The sequence below is a fragment of the Delphinapterus leucas genome, chromosome 1, assembly GCF_059928025.1.
Source record: "Delphinapterus leucas isolate spDelLeu-1000000601 "Yukka" chromosome 1, BTC_Dleu_Yukka2, whole genome shotgun sequence".
Lineage (NCBI taxonomy): Eukaryota > Metazoa > Chordata > Mammalia > Artiodactyla > Monodontidae > Delphinapterus > Delphinapterus leucas.
Genome location: NC_143129.1, coordinates 40,212,637 through 40,239,974, shown reverse-complemented (window position 1 = coordinate 40,239,974; position 27,338 = coordinate 40,212,637). Strand labels below are relative to the sequence as shown.

General features: G+C 44.9%; 1 protein-coding gene and 1 pseudogene across 6 annotated transcripts in view; one reads left to right on the top strand and one right to left on the bottom strand.

Annotated features, from left to right (window-relative positions):
• DSTYK (dual serine/threonine and tyrosine protein kinase) overlaps positions 1–4,460 on the top strand; it is a 56,118-nt gene extending 51,658 nt beyond the window's left edge. For 2 of the 6 annotated variants that reach the window (XM_022593658.3, XM_022593660.2), the window contains 2 exons: positions 1,029–1,163; positions 1,732–4,460. In XM_022593658.3, the coding sequence (XP_022449366.1) occupies positions 1,029–1,163; positions 1,732–1,919 (323 nt within the window). In that variant the 3' untranslated portion in view covers positions 1,920–4,460. Of the gene's footprint in view, positions 1–312; positions 1,164–1,731 lie in introns of those variants that run through there. The other 4 variants (XM_022593659.3, XM_089908346.1, XM_089908348.1 and 1 more) reach the window with 4 other exon arrangements.
• On the bottom strand, positions 651–17,374 carry LOC149750478 (protein kinase C zeta type pseudogene; annotated as a pseudogene).
• Positions 17,375–27,338: the final 9,964 nt, after the last annotated feature.

Below are 27,338 nucleotides of genomic sequence, written 5' to 3'. Positions count from 1 at the left end.
CTTTTAAAAAAATTTCTATTCCCACTTTTATTATTTTATCTTGGCTACTTCATATTTAAATTCATTTGATTATTTCTACTGCAGTTCATCCTACTGCTGTAAAAATAATCTTTCTAAAATATTTTCTTCATGTCACCTCCTGCTCTAAAGGATAAATGACTCCTGCTGCCCATCAAATCCAGACTCTTCTGTCCGACTTTAAAAATCTTTATGTTATGGTTCCAACCTATCTACCCACCTGTATTTCCCAACTTTATTTCCCTAACATGACCTTTCAGGATTAATCTTTTTGATTGTCCCATTAAAATGAAGGCCCAGACTTCCCTGGTGGCACAGTGGTTAAGAATCCGCCTGCCAATGCAGGGGACACGGGTTCAATCCCTGGTCCGGGAAGATCCCACATGCCGCAGAGCAACTAAGCCCGTGCGCCACAACTACTGAGCCTGCGCTCCAGAGCCTGTGAGCCACAACTACTGAGCCCGAGTGCTGCAGCTACTGATGCCCGCGTGCCTGGAGCCGGTGCTCCGTGACAGGAGGAACCACCGCAATGAGAAGCCCGTGCACCGCAGCAGAGAGTGGCCCCTGCTCGCTGCAACGGGAGAGGAACCGTGTGCAGCAACCAAGACCCAACACAGCCAAAAATGAATGAATGAAAGAATAAATAAATAAATTTATTTATTTAAAAAATAAAAAAAGTACTTCACACAAACAATAATCAAATACAAAATATAATGACTATCAGTGAAATATAAAATAAATAAATTAAAATAAAATAAAAGGCCTATTTTCCTTCCCCTTTGTCAAGTTCTAGTCTTGGCTCTTTTAATCTTTAGCCCTCCCAGTGCCATAGTTTTTCGTACTATAAAATGGGCATTATAAATGTGTCCTGCCTAACAGGGTTGTTATAAGAGATAATGGGCATTAAAGGCTTTAGGAAAGCATGTGTAAAGGCCTCTGCAGATGCAAGTTAGTGGTGATGCTGTTGATTCCCTCCCTGGCTCACTACTTGTCACCCTTTCTTGCTGTAGGGAAGTATGATAATTCTGTGGATGTCTACGCTTTTGGCATTCTTTTCTGGTATATCTGCTCAGGCTCTGTCAAGCTCCCTGAGGCATTTGAGAGGTGTGCCAGCAAAGACCATCTCTGGAACAATGTGCGGAGAGGTAAGAACCACGAGCCTTGCTTTGCCCTGACTCCCCAGAAGAGAGCAGACTGAGACCAGGCACTGCCGCAGCGGCCTCCTGTCGTCCTCTCTGGCCACTCCACAGCAGGACCTCATACACATTTAAACCATCATGGAATCCAGAAAGGACACTTAAGTCAAACCTCTGCTTCCAGGCAGCGTGGTTCTGAACTCTCAGACAGGTTTTTATCGTTAAAATTTCTAATTCTTCAACATCCTATGCCGGCGAATTCCAGTTTTTCATCACAGTTACTGTTAGGTTCTAACCTAGGTATCTGCAGCTGAAGCCAAAGCTCACTGCATCGTGTAGCATCCTGAGCCCCAACTGGGGCCCTAGTTCCCTGGATCCTCTGCAGAGAGTGGCTCACTGAGCAAAAGCCTTTCACTCCTCTGGGAAGGAGGACTGTGCTGGTTCTTCCCAGACCAAAGAAGTCATTTGTGACTCCATCAGTTTCAAGGGGACAGAGCCTGTGAGCTGATCATGCCTCTTCATTGTGTCGGTTCCCTTCTCGCCGCCTCGGGTCTTATTTCCATGCTCCTCTCTCTAGGGGCCCGTCCGGAACGCCTCCCTGTGTTTGACGAGGAGTGCTGGCAGCTGATGGAAGCCTGCTGGGATGGTGACCCCTCGCAGAGACCTCTCTTGGGCATTGTCCAGCCCATGCTCCAGGGCATCATGGACAGGCTATGCAAGTCACATTCTGAGCGGCCAAACAGAGGCCTCGATGATTCTACTTGAAAGCAGAGACCTTTCTCTTTCGCTCTTTATTTCTTTCCTTCCCCTCACCTTTTGGCTATGGGAAGAATTTGACATTCATTACAGAGAGCTCCCAAGGGGACTGATGCTTGCGGGGCAACTTGAGACCTTCCCAGGCAGAGATGACTCCTGGATAGGGAAGAGTTGGATGGCTGTGAGCATATCCAGCAGTTCACTGATGCCCAAGCTGTTTCTTTAGCCAAAAAGTCAGTATAAATCTCTTCTGTATGAAATTTCAAGAAAAGTCTTACCTAGTTCCCTTTTCCAGACTGTCTTTTAACTCCAGCCATAATCAGGACTCTGTGCTCCTATAGTGGAGCCCACATTCCTAACATTCTTTGGAAGTCTTAGTTCGTAGCTCCGTTTACACACGGGAGGTTAGGTTTTTCTCCACCCAGAGTCCCTTTTCAGTTTATCCCCCGTGGCTTAGTCTGCTCTCAGATACCAGTTTTCTAGCAGATCGCGCACATATTTTGCCTGAGTAGGGAGAAGCAAGGGAGGGGCTAACGCTTAGTAAGGAGATGAGTGGTTGCAGTTTTTTTAAAAAGTATTCTGAGAAAAGGTGCAGGCCAGCCAGAGTCCACATGTAGATATTTGGAAGTGTTATTTAAACACTCAGCAGGCTGAGTACAGGAATACATATGTATAACACGTGTGTATACTTTGCTTTTGTTGAATAACAGTGTCTGCTAATTTGGGGTTCTTCTGTTGTTTGGCATCCATTATTTAAGTGATGCAATGCCATGAAATGTACTGTATTGTATATTACTTGGGAAGACACTAGATATTCAAAGAGGCCTGGCAGCACTCGGGCTGTAGAGGGCTCAACAAGGCCAAAGTCCTGAAGATTTTACCTCCTAGCTTTGGTTGTCTGTGCTCCCACGTGGTGAGGTGAGATTGTGGCAGGGGGAGGAAGAAGGATGGGATGAAAGAGTTACCCTTACTGTGTTCCATCCTTCTTACCAACTTAATTAGGGCAATTTACCCCAGCCTGAAAATGATTACCTGGCCATTTTTAACGTGCTTGAGGTCTGGTCGCTTCTGTTGCTTCAGAATTGAGTGACGGACCTTCCTGCAGAGCAATCAGAAGACGCGGTGGAGCCTGGGGCTCCGGAGTAGCTGCCTTAGTGCCTAGGGAGCCAGCGGCAAGGTCAGTCTGGGGGCGTTGCGGAATGCACGTCGGGGTGAGGTTTCCACAGGCATGCCCTAGTTCCCTGGATCCTCTGCAGAGTGGCTCATTGATTGAGCAAAAGCCTTTCACTTTTCTGGGAAGGAGGACTGTGCTGGTTCTTCCCAGACCAAAGAAGTCATTTGTGACTCCATCAGTTTCAAGGGGACAGAGCCTAGGCAGCAGCTTCTCCTAATTTTTAACACTAAAATTCAAGGAAAGAGTGAAGGGAGGGATATATTACTACCACGGATAGAAACAGGGGACTGGTAGAACTCTCAAGCAGTACCTGTCAGCTCTCCAATGCGTTTTTTTTTGCATTTTCACTTGAGCTGCCAAAGAGGTGTTGACAAAGTTTTTTCCTGATCAGCAAAGTGGTTTAGGGTAGCAGGGCTGCAAAGTGATAACTGCACTGAATGACACTTTATTTTTTGGCTTATTATTTAGCACTGAGAAGCCAAAAGGGATTGGTGATTATAACAGCACTTTGGGGAACAGACTCCCTCTGGCCTTGCTTTGGAGAGAAGGCATGCATGGTATTCCATCTGACTAAACAGGGAACCTCCTAAGTTCATACTGCATCAGAGTGGAATAAATGGCCCTCGAAGAGTCCATTGCCGAAAGAGTAGTTGCTTTCTTTGAGTTTTCAAAGCTTGATTTTTGGATTTGCTGGATCAAATAGCCCACTTTTTCTTTAAAAGAAAAAAAAAGAGGGTTTATCCTTCTAAATATGGGGGTGGGGTGGGTTAGGGCTAGTGTGATGTTTAAGTGGGTTAGGAGGGAGTCAACTTGAGAAACCTGTATGGCAAACTCCCTTGGGGGGTTTTAAGTACACTACTGTTCTGAAAAGGGTTTTATTTTAACTTTATCTGCCTTGTTAACATCCAGTCCACAGAGCTGACTGAAGAGACTGTGTGTGAACACCTGACACTGGGGGGACACCTTACTCAGAGGGTTGGAAAGGAAATTGGTCTGGACAGCTTGTTGTCTTTTGTCTTTATGTAATGTTTTTGTTTGTTTCAAAGGACTAATGTTTATTATTACAGTGTTAAATAAAAGTGTAATATACTAAGTGTGTAGAATAAAAGTGCAATAACAAGAGAAAATTACTTTGGCACAAACTTCAGTTCTTACACTCTCTCCCTCCTTGTGCTACCTGTCTCTTTCCATGATATTGTTACAGCGGGACAGTGTTAATTGTGTATATTTTTAAGAGATGCAACTATGGGTTAAGTCTTCATTTAGTGTAATTTTGAATGGCTGGGTTTGGTTTTTTAGAGTATTGTGTATACTTCTGGGGTGCACAAACACCAGATGTGCTGTATAATAAAGATCACATTAACGTTTTAGGTTTATATCTGTTTGGCTTCTGTTTTCCCTTAACCTCACTGTGTCTACAGAATGCTCTCTATTCCATTCCATTTCCACTGGGACCCTAGAGGTCTTTTAGTTTGCCTTGGAGATTGATGGAACATGTTACTCCCCCCATGGATTGCTCTCGGTCTCTGGGCACTTGACATGACCACTACCAGAGGGTAAGGCCCGGGAATGGGAGGCAGGAGAGCGAAGAAGAAAGGGGCAAAGTGGAGTGATAGCAATTTATTTTTCAGAGCCTCTCCTGGGTTCACACCCTTTCCGCCAGCCTCTTTTCAGCACGAACTTGCAACATTCTGAACTTGTGCACAAGCCTATCTACTCTTCATTATACTGTGAGAGAGTCTGGGCATAGAATCCATATATGGGCCTATCTGCATTTGGAATATTTGAATTTTCTTTTTAGCCTCAGCCTGCTCTTCAGATTTGCTTGCTCGGCAGTGCCTGATGGACACCATCATAGGCCTCTACCAGCACAGCAGCACTCTCTGTAGCCACCAGGGACTGTCAGTCAGCACGCAGCATGCCTTCTCCCAGAGGGTGTGCGTGTTTGTTTTGTTTTGGATTACCACATCATACTCAAAGCTGCTTCACTTTTTGCTGTAACTGCTTGTGATCTGACTGCAACACAAGTTTGGCCAGGAGATGGCAGCACACCTTAAACAGTTGATGTGTTTGTGATTAAGTCTTAAAGAAAAAGCTAAGGTTGAATCTCTGGTTCTCAGCCTCCCCTACCCAATAGTCATCTAACGTAGATAAGCCTGTTACACTTGTGAAACTCTCCACTAACTCCAGCCATCCTTCACAGCTAAATATATCCCATCTTTATGCATATACCGTATATTCTCCTACTATAAAGTTCAGAATGACTGAGTTCTCTTCCTCATCATTATTATTTTGGAATAGTTTGTGGTATATACATTTTTAGATTGGGTATGCTTTTTCAAGAACACAGTCCTCAGCGGCCTTGTTCTTTAAGCAGAGCAACTGGGGTGGCCTTCCTGGCCTTCCAAACCCCTGTCTGGGTGGGGCTCAGAGGGGAGAGGCCTAGTTTCTGAACATTATTAAATTCAACTTCAGAATTTCTGTCTTTAACAGGTCCCCAAGGAGTCCACAAAGTGCTAATTGAATAGCCTGCTTTCAAGTGTAGTTATCACAGGTGGCTATGTACTGGTTGAGACCTCTTAGGGCACTTCTAGGGATAGCCTGTTCCTTAGCATATTCTAAAGGTAGCATCAGTGGGAAAATCGACTATTTAACAGAACTGGCTATCCATCTGAGAAAAAAATAGACTCAAATCATCATGCAAAAAAAGGTATACCAAAGATCTAAATGTGAAAAAAAGGCTGTAAAGGAACTAGATAATAGCACACACATTATTTACCATATGCTGGGCACTATTCTGAATGCTTTACCTGTACTCACTAACTTAATCCTCACCACAACCCCATTTTACCGATGAGAAAACTAAGGCATAGAGAGATTGAGGGTCATGCAACTGATACGTGCCAGAACTGGGATGTGAAACTAAGGAGTCCGGCACCAGAACCTCTGCTTCTACAGAGGACCACTGCACTGTGCGGCCTCTAGGAGAAAATGTATGTAACTATGTACACTTACAGTTGGGGGGGGGCAGGAAGAACTTTTTTTTTTTTTTACATCTTTATTGGAGTATAATTGCTTTACAATAGTGTGTTAGTTTCTGCTTTATAACAAAGTGAATCAGTTATACATATACATATGTTCCCATATCTCCTCCCTCTTGCGTCTCCCTCCCTCCCACCCTCCCTGTCCCACCCCTCTAGGTGGTCACAAAGCACCGAGCTGATCTCCCTGTGCGATACGGCTGCTTCCCAGTAGCTGTCTCTTTTACATTTGGTAGTGTATATATGTCCATGCCACTCTCTCACTTCGTCCCAGCTTACCCTTCCCCCTCCCCACATCCTCAAGTCGATTCTCTAGTAGGTCTGTGTCTTTATTCCTGTCTTACCCCTAGGTTCTTCATGACTTTTTTTTTTTTTTTTTTTTTTTGGTACGCGGGCCTCTCACTGTTGTGGCCTCTCCCGTTGCGGAGCACAGGCTCCGGACGCGCAGGCTCAGCGGCCATGGCTCACGGGCCCAGCCGCTCCAAGGCATGTGGCATCTTCCCGGACCGGGGCACGAACCCGTGTCCCCTGCGTCGGCAGGTGGACTCTCAACCACTGCGCCACCAGGGAAGCCCATGACATTTTTTTTTTCCTTATATTCCATATATATGTGTTAGCATACAGTATTTGTCTTTCTCTTTCTGACTTACTTCACTCTGTATGACAGACTCTAGGTCCATCCACCTCATTACAAATAGCTCAATTTCGTTTCTTTTTATGGCTGAGTAATATTCCATTGTATATGTGTGCCACATCTTCTTTATCCATTCATCCGATGATGGACACTTAGGTTGTTTCCCTCTCCGGGCTATTGTAACTAGAGCTGCAATGAACATTTTGGTACATGACTATTTTTGAATTATGGTTTTCTCAGGGTATATGCCCAGTAGTGGGATTGCTGGCTCATATGGTAGTTCTATTTGTAGCTTTTTAAGGAACCTCCATACTGTTCTCCATAGTGGCTGTACCAATTCACATTCCCACCAGCAGTTCAAGAGGGTTCCCTTTTCTCCACACCCTCTCCAGCATTTATTGTTTCTAGATTTTTTGATGATGGCCATGCTGACTGGTGTGAGATGATATCTCATTGTAGTTTTGATTTGCATTTCTCTAATGATTAATGATGTTGAGCATTCTTTCATGTGTTTGTTGGCAGTCTGTATATCTTCTTTGGAGAAATATCTATTTAGGTCTTCTGCCCATTTTTGGATTGGGTTGTTTGTTTTTTCGTTATTGAGCTGCATGAGCGGCTTGTAAATTTTGGAGATTAATCCTTTGTCAGTTGCTTCATTTGCAAATATTTTCTCCCATTCTGCGGGTTGTCTTTTGGTCTTATTTATGGTTTCCTTTGCTGTGCAAAAGCTTTGAAGTTTCATTAGGTCCCATTTGTTTATTTTTGTTTTTATTTTCATTTCTCTAGGAGGTGGGTCAAAAAGGATCTTGCTGTGATTTATGTCATAGAGTGTTCTGCCTATGTTTTCCTCTAAGAGTTTGATAGTTTCTGGCCTTACATTTAGGTCTTTAATCCATTTTGAACTTTTTTTTGTATATGGTGTTAGGTAGTGATCTAATCTCATACTTTTACATGTACCTGTCCAGTTTTCCCAGCACCACTTATTGAAGAGGCTGTCCTTTCTCCACTGTACATTCCTGCCTCCTTTATCAAAGATAAGGTGACCATATGTGTGTGGGTTTATCTCTGGGCTTTCTATCCTGTTCCATTGATCTATCTTTCTGTTTTTGTGCCAGTACCATACTGTCTTGATTACTGTAGCTTTGTAGTATAGTCTGAAGTCAGGGAGCCTGATTCCTCCGGCTCCATTTTTCGTTCTCAAGATTGCTTTGGCTATTCGGGGTCTTTTGTGTTTCCATACAAATTGTGAAATTTTTTGTTCTAGTTCTGTGAAAAATGCCAGTGGTAGTTTGATAGGGATTGCATTGAATCTGTAGATTGCTTTGGGCAGTAGAGTCATTTTCACAATGTTGATTCTTCCAATCCAAGAACATGGTATATCTCTCCATCTGTTTGTATCATCTTTGATTTCTTTCATCAGTGTCTTATAATTTTCTGCATACAGGTCTTTTGTCTCCTTTTGTCTCCTAGATATTTTATTCTTTTTGTTGCAATGGTAAATGGGAGTGTTTTTTTGATTTCACTTTCCGATTTTTCATCATTAGTGTATAGGAATGCCAGAGATTTCTGAGGAAGAACTTTCTTGAATATGATCAGGAACCCAGAAGCCATAAGGAAAAAAAGTGATAGAAATTATATAAAGAACATATATAAGAGCCAAAGACACCAAAACCAAAATTAAGACTAATCACCAGTTTAGAGAGAATAATTGCAATATATAACTGATAAAAAGTTCATATTCCTAATAATATGAAGAAATCAATCAAAAAAATCTAAAGGCAAACTGATTAATAAATATTTGATAAAAGGTGTTCATCTATACTAACAATCGGGGAAAACCAAGATGATATTTCATCTATCAAATTACTAAAAATAAATATGAAAAACCTATTCATAAGTGTGGAGGATGAGCACTACCTATGTTGTCGGGGAGTGGATACAGCCGCAAAAGGGCAATTTGGCAGTAAATATTACAAAAAATGTTAATGTATATATCCTTTGCCCCAGAAATGACTTCCAGGGAGTCCCTACCTACAGAAATATTTGCACATGTGTGCAAAGCTATGTAAGTACAAGGGTGTTTATTGCATTATTATTTGTAATACTAAAAAGTTGGAGGCAGTGTTAATGTCTGACAACAGGAGAAGATTAAATTCTGGTGCTCATACCATGGAATGCTATACAGCCACTGAAAGGAATGGTGTAGATTTCTCTGTACTGACAAGGAAAGATGTTTATACTATATCATCAGGTAAAAAAATAATTTATATAAGAATATATTTAGTGGGCTTCCCTGGTGGCGCAGTGGTTGAGAGTCCGCCTGCCGATGCAGGGGACACGGGTTTGTGCCCCGGTCTGGGAAGATACCACATGCCACGGAGCGGCTGGGCCCGTAAGCCATGCCGCTGAGCCTGCGCTCCGCAACGGGAGAGGCCACAACAGTGAGAGGCCCGCGTACTGCAAAACAAACAAACAAACAAACAAACAAAAAAAAACAATATATTTAGTATGACCCCTTTTTTGGTAAAAATCCCTTCCATTCTTCCATAACACCAAATTATTTGGAGATCTAGTCCATCTCTCTCTCTATATGCATAGAAAAAAGTCTGTAAGAATATATATCAAAACGATAACAGTGGTTTTCCTAGGGAGAGAACTTCCAACTTTTAGTGTACTGATTTTCTGTTATTGTATTGTTCATCTGCTATGAACATCTGTCTTTTTTTTGTAATTTAAGAAAATGAATGAAATGGCTAATTTAGGAGAAAGGAAATATGTATTGGAAAGACATTAGGGGCTCACAAAATCAACAGGAAACTGTAAGTTCAGGCTCATAGATAGAATCAGCGGGTTGGAACCAGAGCAACTCTTCTTCATTGTGGCTGTGAAGAACCATCTTCACTCCTGATGCGTCCACAGCCAGGGAGGATTTTCTCAACTGGCCCAGCACGGGCCCCAGGCCTATCTCCTACCTGTACTGGTTCTGAACTGGAAGGCTCTCTCCCCTCCAGATTCCGCGGTGGGAGACAAGCGCCTAGATTTGCCTGCTCACTAAAACCGCATTCAATGGAGAAGTAATTCCTGAAAGGTAATCAAAGAACAGTTAGAAAAGGGACCTAGATTCAGGACAGGCTCCAGGTTGACAGATGTCCACTATAGTTCACCTCTTGGGCTGCTCGACATCCATATCCAGTCTTCTGGCACTACTGGGAGGCCAGGTCGTGGAAGGAGATTTACAGATTGGAACCTGTGCATGGAGGGGAAACAGCTGGGTCTCTGGTAAGTTCACTTTTAAATCTCTGGACTTTTTTTCATTGTAAGAAGACCCCCTTAGCTTCTGTTTCCTTTCTTCCGCCTTCCTTGTTTTCTTAGCATGGCTTCCCAACAAGATTAATCACAAAGACACTCAAGCACCTAGCAATGTGCTAAATCAGAGGCCTTTTTTTTAAATCAAAGTGTAGTTGATTTACAATGTTGTGTTAGCTTCTGGTGTACAGTAAAATGATTCAGTTATACATATATATATATGTATATATATATTCACATATATATTCTTTTTCATATTCTTTTCCATTATAGCTTATTACAAGATATTGAATATAGTTCCCTGTGTTATACACTAGGACCTTGTTGTTTATCTATTTTATACATAGTAGTTTGTATCTGCTCAGAGGCTTTCTATGTATGGATTCCAGGAACTGAGAAGGTAAAAGGATGAGGCGATTGCCAGGCTCAATGTGAAGCCACAGGCTCTGAAAATTAAGGGAGCTGCTCCTGGTTCCAAGCTGGCAACGTAGAGAAACAACACAGAATTAGTCTGAGACATTCTACTGAACAGGATTTGCTTACAATTTTTAAAAATTATTACTTATGGGCTTCCCTGGTGGCGCAATAGTTGAGTCCGCCTGCCGATGCAGGGGACACGGGTTCGTGCCCCCGTCCGGGAAGATCCCACGTGCTGCGGAGCGGCTGGGCCCGTGAGCCATGGCCGCTGAGCCTGCGCGCCCGGAGCCTGTGCTCTGCAACGGGAGAGGCCACAACAGTGAGAGTCCCATGTGCCGCAAAAATAAATAAATAAATAAATAAAATTATTACTATTTGCTACCTTCAAAAAAGCATGTGTAACATCCTTGTAAATCTGTGGACCAGGACATTACCATGGTCTTGAAGGCCCTCTGTGCTCTTCCCAGATGCCAGTCCCCTGCCTCTCTCCCCCACCTCAAGGTTACTATTGTGCTTATCATTCTCTTGCTTAAAAAAAAATTTTTTTCCCCAAATACACATGTACCCTAAACAATACATAATTTGGTTTTGTATGTTCTTGAGCTTTACAAAAATGCTGTTACCTGTATTTAACCTTCTGTAACTTTATTTTCACTCACACATCTCTGATTTTTATCCAAGCTAATTTGTTGTCACTGTAGAATACACTTCACTGCAGTGTATTATTCCAATGTGCACATGTACTGCAGTCGAGCCATTTGCTTTTTCTCAGGGAACCAACTTTTAGTTTGGTTGTTTTCCCATTGTATCTCTTGTTTTCTATTTCATTAATTTCTGCTCTTGTCTTAGTTATCTTCCTTGTTCTTCTTTTTAGAGTTATTCCATTGTCCATTTTCCCAGGACCTTCTTTTTTTTTTTTAAATAAATGTATTTATTTTTGGCTCCCTTGGGTCTTTGTTGCTGTGTGTGGGCTTTCTCTAGTTGCCGCGAGTGGGGGCTACTCTTCGTCGTGGTGCGCAGGCTTCTTATTGTGGTGGCTTCTCTTGTTGCGGAGCACAGGCTAGGCGTGCAGGCTTCAGTAGTTCTGGCACATGGGCTCAGGCTCAGTAGTTGTGGCTTGCGGGCTTAGTTGCTCCACGGCATGTGGGATCTTCCTGGACCAGGGCTCGAACCTGTGTCCCCTGCACTGGCAGGCGGATTCTTAACCACTGTGCCACCAGGGAAGCCCATCCCCCCCATTTCTTGAGTTGGATGCTTAGCTTATGGCTTTTCAATCTTTCTAATGTAAACATTTTATAATCTTTCAATCTTTCAATCTTTCTAATCTTTCTTTCAATCTTTCTAATGTAAACATTTACGTTCAGAATTTCCCTTTAAATACAACTACTGCTGCATCCCATAACTTTTAATATGTAACATTTTTTGTTATTATTCAGTTTTAAGTGTTTTCTCATTGCCATTGTGATTTCTTCTTTGCCCTGAGTTTTACATAGGCATGTTTTAAAATTTCTAAGTGTGAGGATAAATTCCTTTATGTTTTTGTGGGCAGACAGCATGGTCTGTATGATGCCAGTTTTTAAAAATTTGTGGGAACTTGCTTTATGGACTAGCTCATGGTGAATTTTATTTTTTTAATGGTTAAGATGATAAATTTATTTTATGTGTATTTCACCGTGATAAAAAAATTGGGGAAAAAAAAGGGATTGAAGTTCTGATACACGTTACAACATGGATGAAGTTCAATAACATCACGCTAAGAAGCCAGTTACAAAAGACCACACATCATATATTCCATTTACATGAAATGTCTACACCAGCTAACTCCGTAGAGATGGTGCAGTTTGGTGGCTGTCGGGTGCTTAGCAGAGGAGCTGCGACTGCTTGTGGGCAGGAGGTTTTCTTCCTGAACATGTTTCAGAAACGGCAGAGGTGGTGAACCTACAAAATGCCACTGAATTGTTCAGTTTATTTTTTTTAAGTGGTCAAAATAGCACATTTTATGTTAGGTGTACTTTACACCATTTTTTAAAAACCCTATAGAACCGATTAAATTCAGGCTGACAACCTGCACAGAAGGTGCTGGAAGGGGCTTTGCTGCCACGAACACAGGCCCGGCCGGGCATGCCCAGGCATGACCTCGAGGCTGCATCTCTGCCGTGTGTCCCTGTCTGGCTACCGCCCGTCAGACCCGCCAGCATCTGCATGCGGTCCTGACCTGGGTCAAGGGTGCCATTTGTCCCACCAGCCTGACCCTTCTCACTCGCCCGGCCTTGGCAGTGAACACCAATGCCCACGCAGGTGCCAGGATCACGCCTGCACCCGGGCCATCGGGGGACCAGCGCAGGGCTGTCCTAACTGCCCAAGGTCATTGTCACTATCGAGCTGGACGAGCAGAGCCCGGGAGAGGACGCCACCCCCACCCTCCGTCCACCCCACGCCCCACCGGCTGCCGCGAGGCTACTGGAATGTTCCAACAAAAGCGAGTGGCCCGGAGCTCGGAGCTGCCCCTGGTGAGCATCTCAAGGACCTGCTTGCGAGTGGGGATGGCCCCACATTCTCCGCATTCCGCCTCGGTGATGCAGCCCCTGCCCACGCGTCACCCCACGTCACCCTCCAGCAGAGACCCCGTGACCCCCACGACCCCAGGAGGGCACCGCATCGGCTGTGCCGACCCCCATCACCATCCCCTACGTGAGGCCCCAGACAGGCGTCCACGCGGGGATGAAGCCAGGAGGGAACCGAGTCGGGGACAGAACGGACAGGCCCGAGCCCCTCGGGGCGGCACTGCCAGGGCCCTGGCCTGAGCTGATGGTCGGGCAGCCGGAGACCGAGATGCAGAGATGCTTGGGCGACCCCCGTGCCGCGGGCCAGCACGGGCTGCTGGCGACGGCTCTGGGCAGACAGACAGCCTGTCACTGTGGTTGAGAGCCATCAAGGGGGCAAAGAAACGAGCTGGGGGACCCCTCGTACAGAGCACAATGGAGGGGACCCTCCTTCCAGCAGGAAGGTCTACCTTATTTTATCCTTTTATGTGTCTGAAAAGACAACGTGAACTATCAAAAGTGTGCCCCTTCTGTGATACGTGGGTACCCCGGGGTGGGGGGTCATGGGGAGGGGCACCCCGCGGGGGATGAGGACCCCTGGGAGGCCCACCCGCCTCCGAGCCCCCCACCGACGAGCTCCTCTCTGGCCACCTGGGGCTCCTGCGGGTGGGCTTCTGCTCATGGGGTCTGCTCCCAGCTGGCCACACTCTCCACCCCCCAATGTCCTGCCTTGAGCCACGTCCTGGCAGGTCCAAGGGCTGCTCACAGCGAAACCACACATGCACACAGGAGCCTGCTGTCGTGGACGGGGCGGGCGGCAGCCAGAAAATCTTACCCATGGGACTGACTCACCCCACCCCCCGCCCACCTTCTCAGGGCGACTTCCAGGCCTCAGAAGCTCCAGGTTCACCCCCCACCTCTAGCTTTATCTACCACTGGCGGACATCTGCCTCCCAGCCAGGACGCACTGGGACTCCTCACTCTCCCCCCAGCCTTCCCAGACCTGCCCGCACGTCCGCCCCCACAACCACCTGCTGGGGCAGCACCTCCCGCCGGCCCCTGGGCTGCTCCGGCCTTTTCAGACTGCCTGCTCCACTCCCGCCAGGACTCCACCATCGGGATGTCTCCATGGCCTTGCTGACTGCTCCTCCAGGGTCCACTGTTCTCTTTGGGAGACCCCAGGGCCTGGCCCTCATCACTGGCCACACCCTCCGTGGCCTCAACAACCTCCTCTATGCTAAGGGCTCCCAAATCTCTCTTCAGCCCCGATTGCTCCCTGAAATGCAAGACTCACGCACCCAAGTGCCCACTGAACAGCTTCACTGGGTCTGACGGACCACAGACTGAGTCCGGCCTCTGCTCAAATCTGCGCCCACCCCACACAGGACGCTGCTGGCACCCAGAGGCTGGGCCCAGGGACCTGATCCGGAGCCCACCCTGGGACCCCTGCTGGCAGGAGGCTGAGCCAAGTCCCCCTAACTGAACAAGCGGCCACTGTGGTCCAGAGCCCCTCAGCACCAGGCCAGGGCCCGAGGAGGGTCTGGTGATTGGTGTAAAGTTTCTCTATGCCCAGTGGGGGCCCTGCCCTGGAAGACGAGGCAGGGCACACTGTTCAGGGTCGGGGGCCTCCGGGGCGTGGTCAGAAGCTCTCCTCTGACCCACAGCCCCTGGGACTCTATCTTCAACCAACAGACCTGCCGATGACCAGGTCTGGGGGTGGCCGCAGCTGGGACAGACACACGGGAGCAGTGTCCAGCCATCCCAGCCAGGGCCCTTCCCACCAGGGGACATCAGGGCTTCTCCTGGGCTTTACCTCATGGCACCACTGACCAAGCCGGCACCCTGTCTGATGGTGGATACACCCCTAGCCAAGGGCGAGGACACCAGTGAAAACCCCACACGAGTCCACACCCGCTGCCCACTCTGCTTTCAGACTCTTCGCGAGGAGCACCGAAGCCTCGGGCCACCCAGCTCCATCGTTCCCCGCCTCGCAGAGCAGACATGTCAACCCATCACCGTGACACACGTCATGGGAGAGGTGGTACTCACTGTCTTCTCCCGGACAGGGCATGCCTGGCTCCTCGGGGATGCCAGGGAAAACGTGAAGGATGAGCCCTTCGTCTTTGCGCTGACAGGACAGGCGGAAGGCCTCCATCTGGGAGGACACAGTGCAGGGGTCACCTTCACTGTCCACCCACTTGAGGGTGAGCGGGTGGCCCTGGTGGAGGTGGCACATCTCCCGCACCTCCTCACAGAGCTTGTCAAAGGTGGTGGCGGAGTCCAGGCTGGTGATCAGGATGTCCCCGCTGTAGTGCGCCTTCAGGCGTCCGTGGCCGCCGCTCCCGTCCATCTTGCGGCCGGTCCTGCTGGGCATGGCGCCCTCCACCAGCCGCCGTCAGCGCCGCGCCCCGGACGCTCGGGCATGGCGCGGGGCCCAAGTGGCCGGGCCGGGGCGCAGGTGGGGCAGACGGCGAAACGCGGAAGGGAGCGCGGCGCGGGGACCTAGGAGCATGGCCCAGCCATGACCCAACTCCACGGAACTTGGCAGCAGGCGGGGCGGGGCCTCATGGTGAATTTTTAATAAGAGTTTTATGTGAACATGAAAATAATCAGTATTTTCATTACTTTTTAATGATTCATTGATGGAAGTCCATTTTGCCCTTTGAGACTGTAAACGAGACACGGGCACTGCTATTGTGTTGTTCAGTGTCTGGCACACAACAGGGATTATGCTGAATGATTTCTCCTTGCCCCTCCAAATCTACTCTTTCACCTCTCCACCCAGCTCTGTGGACCACATCTTTTTTTTCTGGGGTTTCCAGTTGGGTTCAGCTATACCAGTGGGAGTTTGGAGGGTGGCGGGAGAGAGAGATTGGGGTATTTTTCACCCGAGCTCGCTTCCAGCTGGGCTGGATTGGCAATGGCTGCCTGCTTCCTGAAGGTCACAGCTCCTGTCGGATGGCTTTTGCCTGTAGCTACAGCTCTGGCAGTGTAGCTTCCACTAACCACTCTTCCCTTTACCCCATCAAGCCTAGGAGCTTCCCACTGCTATCCGTCTTGGGATGCTTTGCTGATTTCCCATAACCCTGCTTACATCTTTTAAATAGTCCCTTCATTAAACTTCCTTCAGTTCCTCCTTTTGAGTATGCCATCTCTTTTTTGATAGCATCATGATTGATACAGTAGCATAATGAATGTTTGTTGAATGAATTATGTGAAACCATCACACACACATTTGCACAGAGCAAGAGAGAACCTGGTGTTTGAGTGATGCTCAGGTCGAGTGATGCTGAAGGGTAGAGTGCGAGGGGGCACTGGAGAGAAATAAGACTAGAAAGATGGCAGGGACCAGATCATGAATGACCCTGTAGGCCATGAGTTATGTTCCTATAGGTCTAGTTCCCTGAGAAACAGACTCTGAGATCGATATTTATATGCAGGAAGTTATTGGGGAGATCTCTAGACCACTTAGGATCAACACCTTCGAGACGCAAAGGAAGCGAGAACAAGCAGAGGAGAAATCTGAAGTGCAATGAAGCTGCAAAGGAGGCCCGAGCCATTCCATGGGGAGCTGTGGACCTTTAAGAACACTACAAAACTGTCCTACCTTGAGGCTGCAGGGTAGAAGTCCATGGTCTCTGCCACTTTAAATGGCACACAGTACTCAGGAGAGGGCACAGCCCATGTCCTCGGCCCCAAGGCTGGAGCCGGAGCTGGAAGACCTTGGATCCTGCGTACTTCAGCAGAGAGTTACTTTTTTCTCCTTCAGCTTCTGGTGCCAGAACCAATTCTGGATATGCTTCGTCATTTAGCATCATGAAGACCTAGAAAGTGGAATGAGAAGCTGGGAAAAAGATCTCTGCTGCTTCCTCTTTTCTTTCCTAAGAGAGGTGATCCCTAGGCAGCAGCTCAGGCTTTTAGAGTCAGACTTGGAGTTGGAAAGACTTTTGAAAGCACCCCGTTTAAGCCCCTCTCTTTCAGCAGAGGACACTGTGATCCAGAGAGGAAAGGTGGCCACACAGCTAGTTAGAGGCCAGGACAAGACTAACACCCATGTTTCTGATCCCCAGGCCAGTTTTCCTTTCTTAAGTATTCCCTTTGGCCCTCTGAGCTGAAAGGAGGCTGGCAGGCGGGCTCCTTCATCTCTTCCAGCCATGGGGTCTGGCATAGCCTCATGTATGGAACCCCCATCCAATGTCAGGCACTAGAAGGGAGTCTGTGGCAGCTCATGTCATCAATCCCATGGTCCTGGGATGCTAGGATGTGAGAATAGCTTAAGAAGAACAGCTTGCTGAACCAGGAGCTAAGGTGAGGGATGCCGGCCAGGGCAGGTAAGGGGAGAGGCAGCTTGAGGATGTTACCAAGTGCTCACAAATTGAGGGTTGGGGAACGGGGCACCAGCTGGGCCAGGGTTTCCCTGAGGGGTAACTTTTCCCTCCCCCGACACAGGGGAGGAGGGCCTTTCGCTGGACAACACTGCAAGCTGGATCCAGAAGAGCCAACTGCAGCAGGAAGAGAAGGGTGTGGCAGAGCAGAGAATGAGGGCTTTGGGCATCTAGAGAAGGTATCTGTCTTTGGTGGGCCTGGAGAGCTGAGTGAGGTTGGAGACAATCTCAGAAGGTCAGGCTGGCCCAAGGAGGTGGAAGATTTGTGTCATTTGTGGCTTTCAATTGTCAGCTGTTGGGTGCATGTCCTGTACTTCTTGAGCTTGTATTCAGGAGAGCTTGTGTTCAGGACAGCTCTGTGTGCTGTCTCTGGTGTGTGTGGTCCTAACAGATGTTTCTGAGTAATGCAGAAGAATCTGTAAGTCATAGGCCTGTTCCGTGGGCCAAGCCACTGGACGAGAGGGACAAAGGTTTTCATATCAGCATTTGGGTAGAGGAAAAATGTGGCAGAGGCTAGGTGGATGCTTTCCCTGATGCTGGAACGCTGGGGGAAAAGAGACTGGGGTAGAGGTGAACCTACAGGTCAAGCCTGTGACTGCCTTTCCTTCTCTCCCTCTTGAACCTGTACTATGTCCAGACTTGCAGGGCCTGACTGTGGGACCTACCATTGTGTCCTTTGGAAACAGGAGCCCCTGATCCTCATGCTCAAGGACGAGATGTGGGGAGGGAGAGTGACTGGTGCACTGCTGTGATTAAGTGGTGAGCCTGAGTGGTCACTACCTCTTTCCCTTCCCTAGACTGTGAACCTGGTAGGCAGAAAGGGCAGACTGTCAACACAGTGGGAGGACAAGAGCATGGGTGACAGAGCACTGACACTGCAGGGCAGGAGTAGGCAGATGGGCAGGGAAGGTGTGGTGTCTAGCAGGGAGCTCAAGCCGCTCATTCTCAGCAGGCTCAGTGGGACAGTAAGGTGGAGGCTTTCCGAGAGATGCTCATCCCTGTGTCTTATCCCTCCCGGGCCACACACAACAAGGGACTCGAGCAAGAGGGCTGCACTCAGGCCTAGTGGCCCACGTGCCCCAGCTTGTCCTTAAGTATCTTACTGTCCAGGAAATGTGCAGTTCCTGGTGAGGAGCCCCCAGCTGCCCACCTACATTCTAGAATTGGGAGAATACACCCATCTCCTTGGGGTGAAGTGCTGATTCAGCTGAAAGAGGTCTAACGTTCGCCACAGTGCTTGGGGCACAGTGGAGTAAACTGCAGGCCTTATTAGTCTCTAATTTATAGGAAGAGCATGGTCTTGGGGCCAGACACAGCTGAATTAAAATTCAGACTCTGCCCCTTAGCCAGGCTATGTGTCGGGGCAGGTCATTTTTCTTCTTAAAACCTCAGCACCTCATGTGAAAATAGTGATGTCAGTGGCTATGTTTTGCACAGTTATTGTGAGGTTATATCACAATATATATATCACATATTATATCACAATGTATATATCACATATTATATCACCAGTCCAGTCCTCTCGGGCAGCAGTCCCCAAACTTTTTGGCACCAGGGACGGGTTTCGTGGAAGACAATTTTTCCACGGATGGGGCTGGGGGATGGTTCAGGCGGTAATGCGAGTGATGGGGAGTAGTAGAAAGTGAAGCTTCGCTCGCTTGCCTGCCGCTGACCTCCTGCTGTGCGGTCCAGTTCCTAACAGGCCACCGACCAGTCCTGGTCCGTGGCCTGGGGTTTGGGGACCCCTGATCTGGTGGCTAAGACTCCACACTCCCAGTGCAGGGGGCCCGGGTTCAACCCCTGGTCAGGGAACTAGATCCCACATGCCGCAACTAAGAGTTCGCAGCCCACAACTAAAGACCCCACGTGCCACAACTAAAGATCCCATAGGCCACAGCTAAAGATCCCGCATGCCGCAATGAAGATCCCGCAAGCGGTAACGAAGATCCTGTGCCGCAACTAAGACCTGGCACAGCCAAATAAATAAATATTTTAAAAAAGAAAGCCCCTCTTAGAACTTATTTTCCAATGGCAGTTGATATAAAATAACAGATAAAAACACAAGAGAATAAGTTAATACCAGAAAGAGGTAAGTGCATGGAAAACAAGATGGAAGACAATAAAATGAAAGGTGTCATTTTAAATTAGGTGGTAAGGAAATAACTCTATGAGGGATAACTCTATGACATTTGAGCAGAAAAGTGAATCATAAAATTTAATCAACTATACAAAGTTGGAGAGCTACAGAGAGGGCAAGGGAGATTGGATGTTCTAGGCAGTAGGAGCAGCAAAAGCTCTAAATGGGAACAAACTTGGCATGTTTATGAAACAAGAAAGTAAAGGTGGCTGAAGCCCAGAAAGCAAGGGAGAGAGTTCGAAGGTGAGGTAGGAAAAGAAGTTAGGATCCGTTTATGGGCTGTGAAGGCCAGGGTAAGGATTTTAGATTTTATTATTAGTGCAGTGAGAAAACACTGGAGCAGAGGAATCATATATTTAACTTATGTTATGAAAAGGTCACTGCCTGCTGGGTAGACAGTGGGTCATAAAGGAGCCATAGAAGAAGGAGAGAGATGTACTGAAGAATTGTAGTGATACAGCAGAGATGGAGCAGAATAGATGGAATCAGGTTAGATTTTGTAGATTGAATTAATACAATTTGCTTGTAATTTGGATATGCGTGTGCTGAGGAAGGGAGCATTGAGAATGATTCCTAGGTTTTGGCTTGGGCAGCTGAGTCCCTGATGAGGGGACTTTACTGAGATGAGGGAGATGGGAAAGGAACAAGTTTGACAAAGAACTCAAGACTTCTGGTTTCCAGTCTGGTTTGTAAGACTTCTGGTTTGTAAGAAGCTTGGAAGTTGCCACTCCATCCTAACAACAAGTAAAACACTGAACAGACTGAAAAATAAACAGATCCATCAGAGAAGTGAGGTCACAGAGCAAACCACTGCCCCTAAAATTGGAGAGAGAGATAGGCCAATACAGAGCAGAAACCTGCAGGAGCCATTGCCAGGGTATGAAAACCTGAACTGTAACTGATGAATTGCTGGAGGCTCAGTGTGGACAAGTTTGAGAGCTAGAAACTCCAGGGGTACCCAGTCATAGGGGACCCCCACACTTTTATGAGTTTTACCTCCAGTAGCTTGGCCATTTCTCACAGTAAATATTGAAGAAAAATCCCCTCTTGCTTCCAGTAGGGCTGGGGGAAAAGGAACCATTTTGAACTATGCCAGAACATTCTGTTCTTCTTAACAAGGCTTGCCCTAAAGAGAAGTTATTTTACCAGAGTCTAAACTATTGGGGTTTGTTTTTTAGAGACCAACTAACCTGGGGGAAGGGAAATACCCAACTCCAGCCCACTCTGGCCATCCTGTACCACCTAAGGGGTGGCTAGGGGAGGACTGAGAAGCACTTGTGAATTTCCCAGTCCAGAGGCACAGGCTCATTAAAAGACTGACACCTAATCACAGGACTACAGAACAGTTCCTCTCCCCACACCACATCATCACACTACTGAAGGCCTATTTACTGTAGTTCCTTTTACCCAGTATATCATGCCTTCACCAGACAAAAATTGAGGGAATCTGTTGCCAGTAGACCTGCCTTTAAAGAAATGTTAAAAAAAAAAAGTTCTTCAGAGAGAAGGAAAATGATATAGGTATGAAAAAAAAAGAGCACCAGAGAAGGAATAGTGAAGTTAAATAAAGAGTTTTATTTATCTTATTTTTAATTGATCTCACAATAATAGTTTCTTCAAAATAATAATAGCAATCATTTATTCAACTATGTATTCTTACGTATGTATAAATATATGTATATATAATTTATATGTTTATGTATAATTGAAATAAATGACAGCAATGATATAAGGAACGAGAGGAAGGAATAAGGATTATTTTGCTATTATAAGGTACTTGTATTACCCATAAAGCAGTACAGTTGACCCAAGGGTTAGGGGTGACGATCCTCCATGCAGTTGAAAATCTGCATATAACTTTACAGTCCTCCCTCCATGTGTATGCAGATCTGCATCCATGGATTCAACTACTGTGGATCATGTAATACTGTAGTATGTATTTACCGAAAAAAATCCACATATAAATGGACCAGTGCAGTCCAGACCCATGTTGTTCAAAGGTCAACTGTATAGTGTTATTTGAAGGTGGACTTAGATTATTTATAAACATATATTGCAAACTCTAGAAAAACCACTAAAAAAAATTTTTTTTAAGAAATATAACTGATATGATAAAAAAGGAAAGAAAATGGAATCTCTCCTCGGCCTTTTGGCTAAGATCATGTGTAGGAAAGAAAATGGAATAATATAAAATGTTCATTTAAAACCACAAAAGACAGAAAAAGAGTGGAAGACAAAAATAGGAACAAAGAACAGGGCAACCAATAGAAAACTGTAACAAATTAGGTAGATACTAATCCAACTATACCCATAATCACTTAAATATCAATGATCTAAATATACCAATTAAAAGACAGATATTGTCAAAATGGATCAAAAAAAGAACCCAACTATATGTTGTCTACAAGAAACCCACTTTAAGTACAAAGACACATATAGTTTAAAGTAAGTGGATAGACAAAGATATACCATGCTAATACTATTAAAGAAAGCAAGAGTAGCTATTTTAATTTCGGATGAGCAGATTTCAGAGCAAAGGAAGTTATCAAATATGAAGAGGGGCATTCCATAATGACAATAGGGTCAATTCTCCAAGAAGACATAATAATTTTTAATGTGTATCTGCCCAACAACAGAGTGTAAAAATACACAAGGCAAAACCAGATAGAACTTCAAGGAGAAATAGATGAATCTGCTATTATAGTTGGAAACTTCAACACCCCTCTATCAGAAATGGACAGATCCAACAGGCAGAAAATCAGTAAGAACACAGTTGAACTCAACAGCATATCAATCAACTAGATATAATTGACATCTGTAGACTACTTCATCCAACAACAGCAGAATACATATTCTTCTCAAGCTCACAGGGAACATTCGCCAAGATAGACCACTTTCTGGGCCATAAAACACACCTTAACATATTGAAAAGAATAGAAATCATATGCTTGCTCTTAGACCATGATAGACTTAAAGCAGGAATCAATAACAGAAAGGTAGCAGGAAAATCCTCAAATACTTAGAGATTAAACAACACACTTCTAAATAACACATGGGTCAAAGAAGAAACCTCAAGGGAAATTTTAAAATATTTTGAACTGAAAAAATATGATTTATCAAGATTTGTGGGATACAGCAAAGCAACTGTCATGGTTAATTTTATAATATTTCAGCTTGACTGGGTTAAGGGATGCCCAGATAGCTGGTGAAACACTATTTCTGGCTGTGTCTGTGAGGGTGTTTCTGGAATAGAGTAGCATTTGAATTGGTGAACTGAGTAAAGTAGATGGACCTCCCCAAAGTGGGTGAGCATCATCCAATCTACTGAGGGTCTGAACAGAACAAAAAGGCAGAAGAAGAGTGAATTCATTCTCTGTTTAAGCTGGGATATCCATCTTCTCCTGCCCTCAGACATTGGAGCTCCTGGTTCTTAGGCCTTCAGGCTCAGACCAGGGCTTATGCCATGGCCCCTACCTGGTCCTCAGGCCTTTGGACTCTGGCTGAATTATACCACCAGCTTTCCTGGTTCTCTAGCTTGCAGACGGAAGACTGTGGGACTTCTTGGTCTCCATAATCACGTGAGCCCATTCCTATAATAAATCTCTCTAAAAATATATGTTCTGTTTTTCTGGAGAACCCTGACTAGTACAGCAGTGCTTAGAGGAAAATTCATAGCATTGAATGTATATATCAGAAAAGAAAAAGGATCTAAAACCAGTCATCTAAGCCACCTTAAGAAGCTAGAAAAAGAAGAGCAAATTAAATCCAAAGTAAGCAGAAGGAAAGAAATAATAAAAATATAGAATCAGAAATAAATTACATTGAAAACAGGAAATCAACAAAACCAAAAGCTGGTTCTTTGAAAAAAATCAGTAAAAGTGATAAGCTTCTAGCTAGGCTAAGAAAAGAAGGGAGTAGGCACAAATTACTAATATCAGAAATGAAAGAGGGGACATGACTACAGATCACATAGACATTAAAAGGATAATAAAGGAATATTATGAACAACTCTGGGCCCACAAATCTGATAACCTTGATGAAATGGACCAATTCCTTGAAATACACACTTTGCCAAAACTCACACAAGAAGAAACAGATAATCTGATAGGTCTGTGTCTATTAAAGAAATTGAATCAATAATTAATAACCTTTCAAAATAGCAAGCACCATGCTCATACTGGTTCACTGGTGAATTCTGCTAAACATTTAAGGAAGAAATTATATCATTTTTCTACAGTCTTTTCCAGGAGACAGAAGCAGAGGGACTGCTTCCCAACTTATTCTACCAGGGCATTTCCCTAATACCAAAACCAGACAAAGACATTACAAGAAAAGAAGACAACGGATCAATATTTCTCATGAACATAGATGCAAAAATTGTCAACAAAATATTAGCACCAACAATGTCTATAAAAAATTAATTAATTGGGGCTTCCCTGGTGGTGCAGTGGTTGAGGGTCTGCCTGCCGATGCAGGGGATGCGGGTTCGTGCCCCGGTCCGGGAAGATCCCACATGCCGCGGAGCGGCTGGGCCCGTGAGCCATGGCCACTGAGCCTGTGCGTCCAGAGCCTGTGCTCCACAGCAGGAGAGGCCACAACAGTGAGAGGCCCGCGTACCACAAAAAAAAAAAAAAAAAATTAATTAATTAATTAATTATAGAATTATACCATGATTTAGTGGGATTTATCCCACATATTCAAGGCTGGTTCAACATTTGAAAATCAATTAATGTGAAATCATCCCTCAGTATCCATGGGGTACTGGTCCTAGGACTTGCCACGGGCACAAAAACCCTCGGTTGCACAAGTCCCATAATCGATCCTCTGTATCCACGGGTTCTGTATCTGTGTATTCAATCAACTGCAAGTTAGTTTGTGGATATGGACAAATTGATTCTAAAGTTTATATGGAGAGGCAAAAGACCCAGGCCAACACAATACTGAAGGAAAAGAACCAAGTCAGAGGATTGACACTACCTGACCTCAAGACTTACTATAAATGTACACTAATCAGGACAGTGCGATATTAGTGAAAGAACAGATAAATAGACCCACATGAATATTGTCAACTGATCTCCAAAAAGGAGCAAAGGCAATACAATGGAGAAAACGTAGTCTTTTCAACAAATGGTACTGGAACAGCTGGACATCCACATGCAAAAAAATGAATTTAGACTCAGACCTTATACCTTCACAAAAGTTAACTCAAAATGGATCACAGAACTAAATGTAAAATTATAAAATTCCTGGAATATAACATTTTCCTAGGAGAAAATTTAGATGACCTTGGATATGGTGATGACTTTTAGATACAACACCAAAGCCATGATCCATGAAAAAAAGAAAAGAACTCTTAAAACTCAACCTGATTAAAAAATGGGCAAGGGATTTCCCTGGTGGTCCAGTGGGTAAGACTCTGTGCTCCCAATGCAGAGGCCCACGTTTGATCCCTCGTCAGGGAACTAGATCCCACACTCATGTCGCTACTAAGAAGCCCGCGTGCCGCAACTAAAAAAAGATCCCGCATGCCACAACTAAGAAGTCCACGTGCCGGTGCCGCAAAAAGAAGATCCTGTGTGCCGCAACTAAGACACGGTGCAGGCAAAATAAATAATAAAATAAAATAATAAATAAAAAATAAATATTTTAAAAAATGGGCAAAAGATCTGAACAGACACCTCACCAAAGAAGATATACAGATGGCAGATAAGCATATGAAAAGATGCACTACATCATATGTCATCAGGGAAATGCAAATTAAAACAATAAGAGATACCACTACACACCAGAAAATTGACAACACCAAATGCTGATGAAGATATGAAGCAACAGGAACTCTCATCTATTGCTGGTGGGAATGCAAAATGGTACAGTCATTTTTTTTTTAATATTTATTATTTATTTATTTAGGCCGTGCCAGATCTTCGTTGCGGCATGTGGACTTCTTAGTTGCAGCATGCATGTGGAATCTAGTTCCCCGACCAGGGATTGAACCCAGGCCCCCTACAATGGGAGAGTGAGGTCTTACCCACTGGACAACCAGGGAAGTCCCAGTGCAGTCCTAGTCACTTTGGAAGACAGTTTGGTGGTTTCTTACAAAACTAAACATATTCTTAGGGTACAGACCAGTAATCATGCTCCTTGGTATTTATCCAAAGGAACTGAGAACTTATGTTCACACAAAAACCTCCACACAGATGTTTATAGAAGATTCATTGACAATTGCCAAAACTTGGAAGCAACCAAGACGTCCTTTAGTAGGTAAGTTGATAAATAAACATTGTCTGATACATCCAAACAATGGAATACTATTTAGCGCTAAAATGAAATGAGCTATCAAGCCATGAAAAGACATGAAGGGAACCTGAACACATATTACTAGGTAAAAGAAGCCAACATGAAGAGACTACTCACTGTATGATTCCAACTTTATGACATTCTGGAAAAGGCAAAACAGTGGAGACAGTGCAAAGATCAGTGTTTGCCAGGGGTTGGGGGAAGGGCAGGATGAATGGAGCACAGAGGATTTTTAAAGCAATGAAGCTATTCTGATACTATAATCATGGATACACGACATTATATATTTGTCAAAATCCGTAGAATACACAACACAGGAGTGAACCCTAAGGTAAACTATGGACTTTCAGTGATAATGATGTGTCATTGTATGTTTACCAATTTTAACAAAAGTACCACTCTGGTGGGGATGTTGATAATGGAGGAGGCTATGCCTGTGTGGGGGCAGGGGGGTATGTGGGAAATTCCTGTACCTTTCGTTCAATATTGCTGTGAACCTAAAAAAATTTTAATACATTTTTTAAAAAGTGTATTAAAATTAATAAAGATATTCACTTCTGACTTAAAAAGAAACTGGGTTCTGGCCTGGCATGAGGTGGACTTCAGATTCCATTTACAGAGCACTGAGGGTGGAGATATTGGGGAATAAAATTTTCTTCTTCCTCCTATAAAGATTTATTGCCAAACAGAACAGTTGTTCTCTTTTTGGAAGCACCCATAGCTTGAACTCTGACTTCTATAACAAGTTATCTAACTTCCCTTAAAAAAAAAAAAAAAGGCCCTGTTGGACTAGGGGGTAGAGAGGGTAAACAGGGAAAAAACTGCATTGAAAATCCCATCAGGTTTTTGTCTAATGTTCTTAAAGGGCTTGAACTTGAACTTCATCAAGAATATTAGCATCCAGCCCACAAAAGATGATCAAAATAATTAGAATTGGAAAGTCAGAGAACTGAGAAGAAACCAACCTGTTCTTTTCATATGGTTTTTCTTTGTTGCTTTTTCCTTTATGCAATGTTTTCCTGTTTTTGAAGAGGAGCAACTGTGGATTTTCTTTATCAAAGTGATTTTGAATGGCTGGGTTTGGTTTTAGAAATAGTTTTGTAAGTCTTTTCAGTTTGAAATGATACTTCCTTCCCTAACCCCTTCCAACACAAATGGGGTTTGAACATTCTCTGCTGTTAAGGAGTGGAATTAGTTAGGACCCTTGTAATCAACAAAAATGTTTTGGGATAGCACAAGTAAAAGGGTTGTCTTTGGGACTTTACTGGTGGCCCAGTGGTTAAGACTCCGTGCTTCCAATGCAGGGGACGCGGGTTTGATCCCTGGTAGGGGAACTAAGATCCCACATGCCACGTGGCCAAAAAAAAAGGTTGTCTTCTATAAAGGTCCAAGGCTATTTAACAGAATGAGAGGAATTTAATGCAACATGTTCTGGAAACAAGTTGGATGCAGAGAGCATTATCTTTGACTTGTTTCTGAACCTCTTTTTTATTA